The sequence below is a fragment of the Drosophila obscura genome, unplaced genomic scaffold (assembly GCF_018151105.1).
Source record: "Drosophila obscura isolate BZ-5 IFL unplaced genomic scaffold, ASM1815110v1 contig_95, whole genome shotgun sequence".
Taxonomy (NCBI): Eukaryota; Metazoa; Arthropoda; class Insecta; order Diptera; family Drosophilidae; genus Drosophila; species Drosophila obscura.
Genome location: NW_024542889.1, coordinates 44,175 through 54,095, shown reverse-complemented (window position 1 = coordinate 54,095; position 9,921 = coordinate 44,175). Strand labels below are relative to the sequence as shown.

The 9,921-nt window shown below is 53.5% G+C and overlaps 2 protein-coding genes across 2 annotated transcripts; both read right to left on the bottom strand.

Moving 5' to 3' along the window:
• Positions 1-1,870, bottom strand: LOC121405378. Its single transcript, XM_041596057.1, has 7 exons — positions 1,845-1,870; positions 1,706-1,759; positions 813-1,626; positions 719-750; positions 495-621; positions 242-435; positions 1-183 (listed from the first exon to the last, which is right to left on the bottom strand). The coding sequence occupies exons 3-7, from the start codon at positions 1,549-1,551 to the stop codon at positions 1-3; spliced, it is 1,275 nt and encodes a 424-aa protein (XP_041451991.1). The 5' UTR covers positions 1,552-1,626; positions 1,706-1,759; positions 1,845-1,870.
• Positions 1,871-8,284: 6,414 nt separating this feature from the next.
• LOC121405377 lies at positions 8,285-9,762 on the bottom strand. Its single transcript, XM_041596056.1, has 3 exons — positions 9,610-9,762; positions 9,077-9,538; positions 8,285-9,010 (listed from the first exon to the last, which is right to left on the bottom strand). The coding sequence occupies exons 1-3, from the start codon at positions 9,760-9,762 to the stop codon at positions 8,285-8,287; spliced, it is 1,341 nt and encodes a 446-aa protein (XP_041451990.1).
• Positions 9,763-9,921: the final 159 nt, after the last annotated feature.

Here is a 9,921-nt window from a genome sequence, read left to right as displayed (position 1 = left end):
TTACTTGGCGTTACACTTTCGCTCCTCGCGATACAATTTCAGGAGGTTGGATAAGGTATTTGAGCTGTTGAAGGGGTTACCTCGTGTGGCGGCCGGTACCACAATTAAGAATACATCATACGTTTTTGTATCCTCCATGGCCTTATTTAATATTTGGGTTAGCACCTGTTTAGTTTTCTGTACCTGTAATAGATTTATTGTTCAGCCTATGGCTTGGGCATGGGCACTGGACAGAAATTACCCCTTGAGTTTTGCAACATTCCGTTGCCTCCACCACCGTCATCGCATTAGTCCAGGGCAGAGTCTTGAGCTTGCCAGTGCGATCGGACCAGTAGTTCACTTTACTACCATCAGAGTCGGTCTTATAATATCCGAAAGCGACACCCACAAGCGCGTCCAGATAATTAATAGACCGATAACGGTCATTGAGGTACTCTACAATGAGGTTTTATTTTAGCTATAAAATGTCATAAGCATTCAATTGGGGAACTCACTGCCTAGGTAAAATTTTTCTAGACTTAGAGTAATGTGCAGCCGCTTGCCCAAGGCCTTGTTGTGTCCAAATGACGACGCATAGACATTAAACAAAAAGTTTGGCCTATTCCGCTTGACCGCGATCATCTAATGGAGAGAGACCGAAAGAGAGAGGAAGGTTAGAGATGAATGGAAATGCATGAGACTTACCTCTCGATTGTTCTTATTCAAACGCATCGTTTACAGCAGGATGCGCAGCGGGTCTATGTTGGCCGCCTCCATGTTCGTTTTGTCGGGCAACAATTCCTCATATTTGTTGTACGAGGCCCTCTGCGTACGCTTGCAGAGGCGTAACACTCGCGGTGATGTCTTTAGCAGCTGCTCGTAGCTGATCGTCGGGATCAGGTATTCGGCGAGCACGGGATCGGCACGAAAATTCTCGGGCGCTTGTTCATACGTCAATGAGAGCTCTTTCAGTATCGGCAGTGCCTCCAGGGCATTTATGGCCTTACGAAGCTTAACAATGCCCTCAATTATTTTCTTACTTCCGATAAGGGGATTGAGGAATTCCGGCCAGTTTCCCAGCTGCCTGGTGGGGGTGCAAAACAGCTCCAGGGTGGCCTTAATTTCGGGAATCAGTTCCACATCCCGATAGTGGCAGATATGCAGCAGATTCTTGTGCGAGGCACAGATTTGCTCGCCCTTTGACCACATTTGCAGCAGCACAGCCGCCGACTTGTCCGTGTACCACTCAATGACCGCCTTGCGGATGGTGCGACTTAATGGGGTTTTGCGCCCTCGCAAATCCTGCACCTGATTCACGAGCCCCGTGAATATGAACAGTTCCGTGTCGGTACGCACCAGCCGAGGGAAATATTTGCGAAATAACGCCCTCTCCAGCTGATTGGTGCACGTCGACAGGTAAACGGCCACCACCAACATCGCCTCATCGCGCCGTGGCAAGTAATCGTCGTTGTTTATTAGAACATCGACCAGGCAGTCCGCCAGCTGCTGTGCACCCACCGTGTCACAGAGGAGGCGCAGCTCTTCGTACTTTTCCTTAGTCAACTTTTCCATCGTCGATACCTAATAATCGTCGCAGCTTTTCAATGTCCGTGATGCGTGTGGCGGCGGCAACCTCTTCTGCTGATGCTGCAGCAGGCACATGTTTGCATGGGAATTTATGCCGTTTAGTGTACATTGGCGGCGCCATAATTAAGAAGGTACTCACGTGCGTCTAACTTTGGCTTCTTCATGGGCGATGTGTGCATCAAATTTTCTTGTGCTGAACTCCCGCAAGCAGCATTTAGGAATGGAAATTATGTTTAGTTTAGTGTGATGGCCTGCATAAAAAAGTACTCAGTACTTACGTTCCAGTGCGGAGTCGTCTAGTTGCTGCTCAACATTAGGCTCTGCCATCAAACCGTTCGATGTAGCTACCCAACATTCGAAATTATGTTTAGAAATTGGTGACGGCAACACTGAAAATGATACTCACATGCCATCGGTGTCTCTTCTGGCTTAGCTTCTAGCTTTGGCTTCTTCATGGGCGATGTGTGCATCAAAGTGCGTCTTCGGCTTTGGGCTCCTCTACGCGCGTTGTATCCATCAAACCGTTCACTGAAGCTGTGTGGCAAACGAGGCAAGCAGATGTGTATAAAATATATGTGATTAGTTTATTGTGCTGTGGGGACAGGATGAATGAAAAAGGTACTCACATGATACAAGGGTCTCGCCTACTTCTTCATCGTTTTTGAGCTCCTCCATCGGCGTTTCGGTCTCCATGCAAACCAGATCCGATGCTACTCTCCCGCGAGCGTCGCAAGGCAGGCACATGTTCGTGTGTGTGAGTGTGTGTGCGTGCGTGTGCGTGTGTGTATGTGTTTGTTTTTTTTTAATTCCTTAACTCATTTATTTTCTTTTAAATTACGCATATAGAGAATATTAACTACTAGCTTAATGATTATTATATATTAGATTATAGTCTAGATATTATTCGCCGCCAGGATACGTGGGGCGACAGAGGAGGTAACGTGTCCCTGCGGGACGGCCGCGAAGCATTGCTTCGCAGGGACGGTGGTTCCTCCTAAACTGCCTCCCTTCTAAGGCGCTCGCATCTCCGGAGCTCTTTCAATGCGGCGGCAGCAAAATTGGTTACTGCTGTCCATATCTAATATCTTCGTGCCCGAATCTAAATAAATTCTGGCCGAAGCAGCCGTGTCCGCTGAGGAGTTGCGTGGTGTAAAAATTCACCGCACCGTGTCCCCTGTTGGTCCAGCTTCTCACATCTGGGATGAGACGGTGGGTCCACCGGCCGTTTTTGGAGCTGTCCCAGCGGCTTTGCCACACGCTGAGGCTCTCCTCTCTTGCCTGCTCTCGCGCCGCCTTCCGTTCGGCTCCTGCCCGGATGGCCAGAGCTACATTCTTCTCCTCGACGACTAAGAGATCGATGGGGAGAACTCCTGCTATGACCAGCGCGGCGTCGTCTGATATGGTGCGGAAGCCGCAAAGCCGATGTATCGATTTTACGCCCCTCGCGTAGCTGGCGATTTTGATGGCGTCCGCCCACACAGCTGCAGAGTATGTTATGGCTGAGCGAACTATGCTGGTCAGCAAAAGCCTTCTCTCCTGCTTCGGCCCACGGGTGTTTAGTAGCAGGCGAAACAGGGCTCGGCTTGTATTGGCTGCTTTCTCCTGTACGAAACTCAGGTGCTCCCGGAAGCAGAGCCTGGTGTCTATCATCACGCCTAGGTAGCGGATGGCTCGCTTCGACGCTATAGTCTGGTCTCCTACTCGGTCTCCACCGTTGATCGAGTGCGGACCAACACTGCCTCCGTTTTTTGAGCCGCTAGCTCCAGCCCCACAGACAGAAGCCAGTCTGCTATAGTCTGTATTGCCGTGTTGCAGGTTTCTTCTGCCGCTTGCAGGTGTTTGGCCACCACTGAAAGGGCTACGTCGTCCGCGTAGCACGTGAGCTGTCAACCGGTTGGTAGGGTCAGCCGCATAACTCCATCGTACGCTATATTCCACATAGTAGCGGGCCCAACACAGAGCCTTGGGGAACGCCTGCCGAAATACGGTGGGATTGCATGCCAGCCGCCGTGTCGAAGTTCAGCGTTCTTCCGTCAAAGTAACTGCCTACAATCGACTGCAGATATGGAGGGATGCCCATCAGTCTCAGTGAGTTGACAATGCAGTCCCAGTTCGCAGAGTTGAAGGCGTTCTTAACGTCCAGGGTGACGATTAGGCAGTATTCCTTCTTACCGCCATTCCATCTCGTACCCTCTACCGCCTTGGCTGCGATCCGGACAACTCTGCCGATGGCATCCACTGTCGAGCTGCCCTTTCGGAAGCCGAACTGGTTGGCAGATAGCCCACCGGCTTCGTCCACCGCCCTCTCCATCCGTGTGCAGATTATCTGCTCCATCGTCTTCCCCAATGAGTCGATCAGACATATCGGGCGAAATGAGGAGGGGTCCTCTGGCGGCTTACCTGGTTTTGGTAAGAGCACAAGGTGCTGTGTCTTCCATTGAGAAGGAAACAGTCCTTCTTGGAGGCACTTAGTGAACGCCGTCGCGAACTCTTGCGGCTTATGCGAGACAGCTAGCTTGACTGCCCTGCTGGGGATTCCATCGGGACCTGGGGCCTTATTTGACTTCAACCTGCGGGCCGCTGTGATAGCCTCGTCTGCCGTTACCGGTTCCACCTCGTATGGGTGCTGAAGCGCTTCGTCGTTTTGGGGCAGGTTATGCATCCTAGTTGGAAACAACGCCTCCACGATGGCTGAGAGTTGGTGCGGGTCAGAGGGAGCTGCATTGTTGGTGTGCAGCCTCTTCATCACCGTCTTGTAGGCTCTTCCCCACGGGTCGTGCTCTGCTGAGTCGCAGAGTTGCAGAAAGCACTCTAGTTTGCTCATCTTGATGGAGGTCTTTAGTACCTTCCTAGCAGCGCGGTAAGCCATGTGAAGACTCGGCCAGTCGCGATCGCTGGCCGTGTAGTGGTTGCCTACTCGCCAGTTTGCCCGTGGGGAAAGGGAGCTCGTCACGAAGGTGATCTCGATAACAGCCTCCTCGGTTAAAAGTGTTTGCTGTGCCCTGGTTTAGCAAAACCACGTCTAGGGTCGCAAAGGCTTCCAGAAGGGCTTAACCCTTGTTGATGGCATCAGAACTGCTGCCTTTGGTGATGTCACTGCCCCATTCTTGGGCCCATGCGTTGAAATCTCCTCCGATTATGGTAGGCTTGTGGTCTCTGGCATCGTCGACCAGTTCGTCCATGGCTGCTGCAAAGCTCTGGCGGCTCAGACTGGCTTCGCACGATGTTGGCCGCAACGGCGGCCTGCCACAGGACCATAGCACTGCTTTGCCCGACGAGCTTTGGACCCAGCAGCCATCTGCTGGGGATCTTTATGGTTCGCTGATGATGGCGACATCTGATCTCTGGTCACGTACCGACTGGGTGAGCAGGTCGCTGGCTCCTCGCAATGGTTCAGGTTTATTTAGTAAACGTTTGTTTCGTGCTTTCTCCTGGGCTGTGGGAGCCATTAGGCACCTGGCGCTGCCTGCTGCGTGTTTATGTGGCTGGCCCTTGGTAGCGCAATAGAAGCACTTGGCCTCATTGAGGCAGTCGCGTATCCACCCGCTTCTGTCCACTGTCCGCAGGCTTTTTATGGCGTTCTCCTCGAGAGCGACGCCGATTTGCCCTTTGAAGGCGTGTTGCAGGTCTTCCACCGTGGCCATTTCGTCCAGGTCCACTACTTCCAGCCTCGTCTGTTGGGTAAGTGCTCGTGCTTCAACCTTACCTTGTAAGGCCGTAGTAATGCTGTCTCTCAGCCGCTGCGTTTTCTCCAAGGTGGTGTCCTTGAGCTCTAGCAGGAGTGAGTAGGATTTCGGCGTAGGACATTTTTTCCTTGGGCGATTGTTATGGCATCAGCATCAGCCTTCCCTTGACTTCTATCCACTCATTTGGGGGATCTGTCTCTGTCCCCCGGGCTGCTTTTTGTTGTGCCTTTTCTGGCGCGTGGCCTCCCAGTCCTTTCCTTGGTTTTGGATGGTTCCTAGATGGCCTCTCCGTTTTCGCTCCGTTCTGTCGTGGGGACCACTGCGTATCCTGGTCTTGCTGTGAGACCCTCTCGATTCTCCGAGGATTGGCGTCGAAGCTAAAGAGTGCAGATTTTTGGAGTCTCACCACCTTCTGCGCCAGATCCTTCATGTCCTTGTTAAGGTAGCGTGCGTCCGTTAGCATTTTTGACAATTCCGTCGACCTTTCGACTAGAGTAGCGAGGATTGACCGCAGGTCTGTGTCTGCCTCCGTCCATGTAGTGTTCCTCTCTTCGACGGTGCCATTGAAGTCGAAGGGATTAACTGGGACTTCTGCTGGGGCTGAAACGGTCAGTATTGGCTGCTGCCTCACATTCAAGGGCTCCTTTAAGGGGGAGTCGGTCCCTAGGCCTAATTGAGCCATCTAATCGACCGCCTGCTCTCTGGGCCCCAAGGCGTCTGCCACTGCGGTGGGGAGCGCTGCAGGCTCAACCTCCGCCCAAAAGCCCGTTTTTCCTCCTCCTCCATATCTGCGGCACTTATTCAAAAGTTGGCGCCCAACTTCTAACCGTTTGGCCGATCTGGCAGCCCTTCGGCGCTCCGCTGCTTTCTGGCAACTCCGTGGGGGAAGCAACTCTGCACGATCAGCTGCTCAGTTAAGAAGCTCGAAACGAAAACAATCAGGATGAGTGAAATTGTTTTTATTTTTCTCCTACTAACGCAGTGGACGGTGGAAGGCGCAAAAAAAGTGGTTCGCACCCCCTCCCGAGTGTAGCACGACTGCCCGTGCCCCTGCAACCAGACGAGGTGTCGGCGAGATCAGCCACCATGCGCAGTACGTACCGCCGCAACAGTGCACTGTTCTGAGCCGCTTTCCTTTTGCTTTCCAGGTGTGTTACGGATTCTATGCGTTGACAACTCGGAGCTCGCATGAGAATACAACCGCACTTGGAAATAACAACTCAACTGTTTGTGTGTGTGTGTGTTTTTTTTTCCCATGGATACGCCATGGGGGATGGAAATCTTCCTGAAGATACCAATGGCCCGTGCCATTGGCATGCACGATTCCTTGCTCAAGTCAAGTCCTATGTACTAAAACCACCCCCACACAACAACACACCTCTCCCCCCTCGGGATCACCGCTAGGTATTGCTTCGCGGGGAGGGGGGCCTATTCTAGGCCGCTACGTGACGCTCTTTTTCGCATCGTCTCAGGTCATCCTGGATGCGCTTGATGAGGCTGTACACATGCTTCTGGTTTTCTTCCGATGCTGTTGCGAAATCTACCAGCGACTCCGGCGGGGGAACACTTCCCGTCCATGCTGCATATCGACTACATCTGTAGAGGACATGCTCCGGGTCTTCGACTGCGGTTGGGCACGTAGGGCAGTAGGGGCTCTTATCGTGCTTGAATTTGAAGAGGTATCCACGATAACCCCCATGTCCTGTAAGGAACTGGGTAGTGTGGTAATCCACCATGCCTCTGCTACTGTCGGTCCCCTCCTTCACGTTGCCGATCAGTCTGTGCGTCCATCTTCCTTTGCTGCTCTGGTTCCACCTGTCCTGCCATGTTTCGATGGAGCGTTGTCTCTCCATGTCAGGGATACCGTCCGCGCCGCCTACGCTTTCCTGCTCCTAGCGCCTTGCGTATATGGCTTGCATCTCCCTGGCCAGTATGTCCACTGGTAGCATTCCCGCCAGTACGAGTGCCGCATCCTCGGACACAGTCCTAAACCCGGATATAACTCTTAGAGCTGCTAGCCTGTACGGTGCAGCCAGCTTTCTCCTCAGGCTCTTGTTGTGGACCACTGTTGCCGCCCACACTGGTGCTGCGTAGAGCAAGATGGAGGACACTACGCTTGCCATAAGCCTTCGGCGTCCAGGCTTGGGGCCACCTACGTTGGGCAGGATACGAGAAAGGGCTCCCTGCATCCTCGCTGCTTTTTGAGCGGCATACTCCACATGCGGGCGGAAGTTTAGACGGTTGTCCAGCATCACTCCCAGATATTTGATCGCGTCTTGAGACTTTATTAGGTCGGCTCCTACTCGCACTTGTGGCATACTCCAGGGTCTTCCTGCTCGTGATCAGTATCGCTTCTGTCTTATGACTGGCCAAATCTAGACCAGCGCCTCGCATCCAACTGGCAATTGCTTCGATTGCTGTGTTGGCTGCGGCCTCGATTCCCTTGATCTCTTTGGCTACAACGACTAGTGCCAGGTCGTCGGCGAAGCCAATTAACTGGCATCCCGCTGGTAGCTGCAGTCTAAGCACCCCGTCGTACATTAAGTTCCACAGGAGCGGTCCAAGAACCGATCCTTGCGGAACTCCTGCCGTGACCTCGTACTCTGTCTCTCCTTCCTCCGTCTCGTACCCTAGCACCCTATTCGAGAGGTAGCTGGAGATAATTCTCAGCAGGTACCCTGGTACTCCGATCCGGCGCAAAGCAGAGTCAATGTTTGCCCAACTGGCCGAGTTAAAGGCGTTTCGGATGTCGAGCGTCACTACGGCGCAGTACTCCTTCGTACCCCACCTCCATCTTTTTCCCTCCATGGCCTTCGACGCTATGTTGACCACCGCCATAATAGCGTCCACTGTCGAGCGAGCTTTCCGGAAGCCGTATTGTGCCTCGGATAGAGCTTCGGTCTCCTCTGTGAACGCTAGGAGCCTGTTGTAGAGAACTCTCTCCAGCAGCTTTCCCACTATGGCTTGTTGCCGTTAGGCAGCAGAATGAGCCGATGCTGCTTCCACCGTTTCGGGAAATGTCCCTCAGCCAGTCAGCTGTTAAAGGCGTCGACAAAGAGTTCGGGTCGGATGGCCACTGCGAGCTTTAGGGCCCTGTTGGGAATTCCATCTGGCCCTGGCGCTTTCCTGTCCCCGACCCTCCTGGTAGCTTCGGTTACCTCCTCCTGGGCTTGGCTTGCCCTCTGTGGATGCCTGGGAAACAGTGCTGTCACTATATGTCGCAGCAACTCGGGGCATGTGGGTGTCGGTGCGCTTACTCCTCTGATCCTCTTGGTGACTACCTTGTATGCAGTGCCCCACGGATCAACATCTGCTTCGTCGCAGATGCGGCGGAAGCTGTCGCTTTTGCTCTTTTTGATGGCTACTTTTAGCTCCTGTTTCGCCATTCGGAATTCTGCTTGCCTATTTTCGAAGTCCTGGCGGCCTCTCGCTCGGTGGGCGCGTCTTCTCGTTCTGAGGCAGGCGCTCCTAAGTTCGGCAATCTCCTGCGTCCACCAGTAGCAGGGTGTTCCCCGTAGAGACGGCTTCCTCTTAGGCATCAATGCGTTGCATGCGTCAACGATCCGCTGCGTCAGTTCCCTTGCTGCGTACTCCGCTGAGTTGCCAGCTGGGCTCCACTCGCATTGCCTTATGGAGTCCGAGAAGGATGCGACGTCCAAGAGGCTATCCTTCCATTTCGGGCCCGTTAGTTTCGGCTTACTGCGACCTCTGTTGGGTCGTCCAAGCTCGAAGTGGATTGCCTGGTGGTCCCCCACTCTCTAGGTGAAATTCCTAAACAGGGAGCTGCTTAGGAAGGTCAGGTCTATTATTGAAGACCGTCCCACCCTGCAAAACGTCACCCTAGCTCCGTCGTTAGCCAGCCCAACATCCAGAGACGAGAACTGTTCCAACAGGCAGTACCCTCTTGTGTTGGTCTCTTTGCTGCCCCATTCTACGGCCCAAGCATTGAAGTCCCCTGCTATGACGAAGGGTGCCCTTCCGCGGGAGTCTTCAGCAATGTTTCCCAGCATGGCTTGGAACCGTGGCAGCTCCCAGCTCGGCGGTGCGTAGCAGCTGTAGAAAGTTACGCCGCTAAGTCTGGCTCGCACGAAGCCCTCCCTGGATACGTCAGTATCCAGTGGCGGGGTCCGCACGCCCCAGATCGCGGCCTTCCTACACTTGCTCTGTATCCATCCACTTCCTGGTACGGGTTTGTAGGGTTCACATACCAGGACCACGTCTGGTCTCCTCTCCTTGGTGTCCTGGCTCAGGAGTGCCTGGGCCGCCTCGCAGTGGTTGAGGTTTAGCTGTGTGCACCTCATGATAGCCGTTTAGCAAGTGCCTTCTTAAATAGAGGACACCTGCCACTGCCTGCGACATGCCTCCAGTCTCCAGTCTTGCCCTTGCAGATCATGCACTTAGGATCCAATTCGCAATCCTTGGCGAGGTGGTCCTCCTTACCGCATCTCCGGCACATCTTGGATCGGTCAGTCTCGCTCCTGCACTGCCTGGCCATGTGTCCAAACTCCATGCATCTGAAGCATTTAGTGACACTGACCCGTTCTCTAAGCCTGCTCGTTTTGCTCGTTTTTAACGGGATTGCTCGTTTTTAACGGGACGGGGGCGGCATCAGCATTAGCCCAGAAGCCATTTCAGCAGGATATCACTCCGCTTACTGAGGTTCCAGAAT

Coding starts and splice junctions, on each gene's coding strand:
- LOC121405378 (XM_041596057.1), bottom strand. CDS start 1,551: ATGGAAAAGTTGACTAAGGAAAAGTACGAAGAGCTGCGCCTCCTCTGT. Junction 622..718: donor GACCCGCTGCGCATCCTGCT/GTAAACGATGCG, acceptor TCTCTCCATTAG/ATGATCGCGGTCAAGCGGAA. Junction 184..241: donor AATGTTGCAAAACTCAAGGG/GTAATTTCTGTC, acceptor AATCTATTACAG/GTACAGAAAACTAAACAGGT.
- LOC121405377 (XM_041596056.1), bottom strand. CDS start 9,762: ATGGAGTTTGGACACATGGCCAGGCAGTGCAGGAGCGAGACTGACCGA. Junction 9,539..9,609: donor AGACTGGAGACTGGAGGCAT/GTCGCAGGCAGT, acceptor AGGTGCACACAG/CTAAACCTCAACCACTGCGA. Junction 9,011..9,076: donor CTAGGGTGACGTTTTGCAGG/GTGGGACGGTCT, acceptor AATTTCACCTAG/AGAGTGGGGGACCACCAGGC.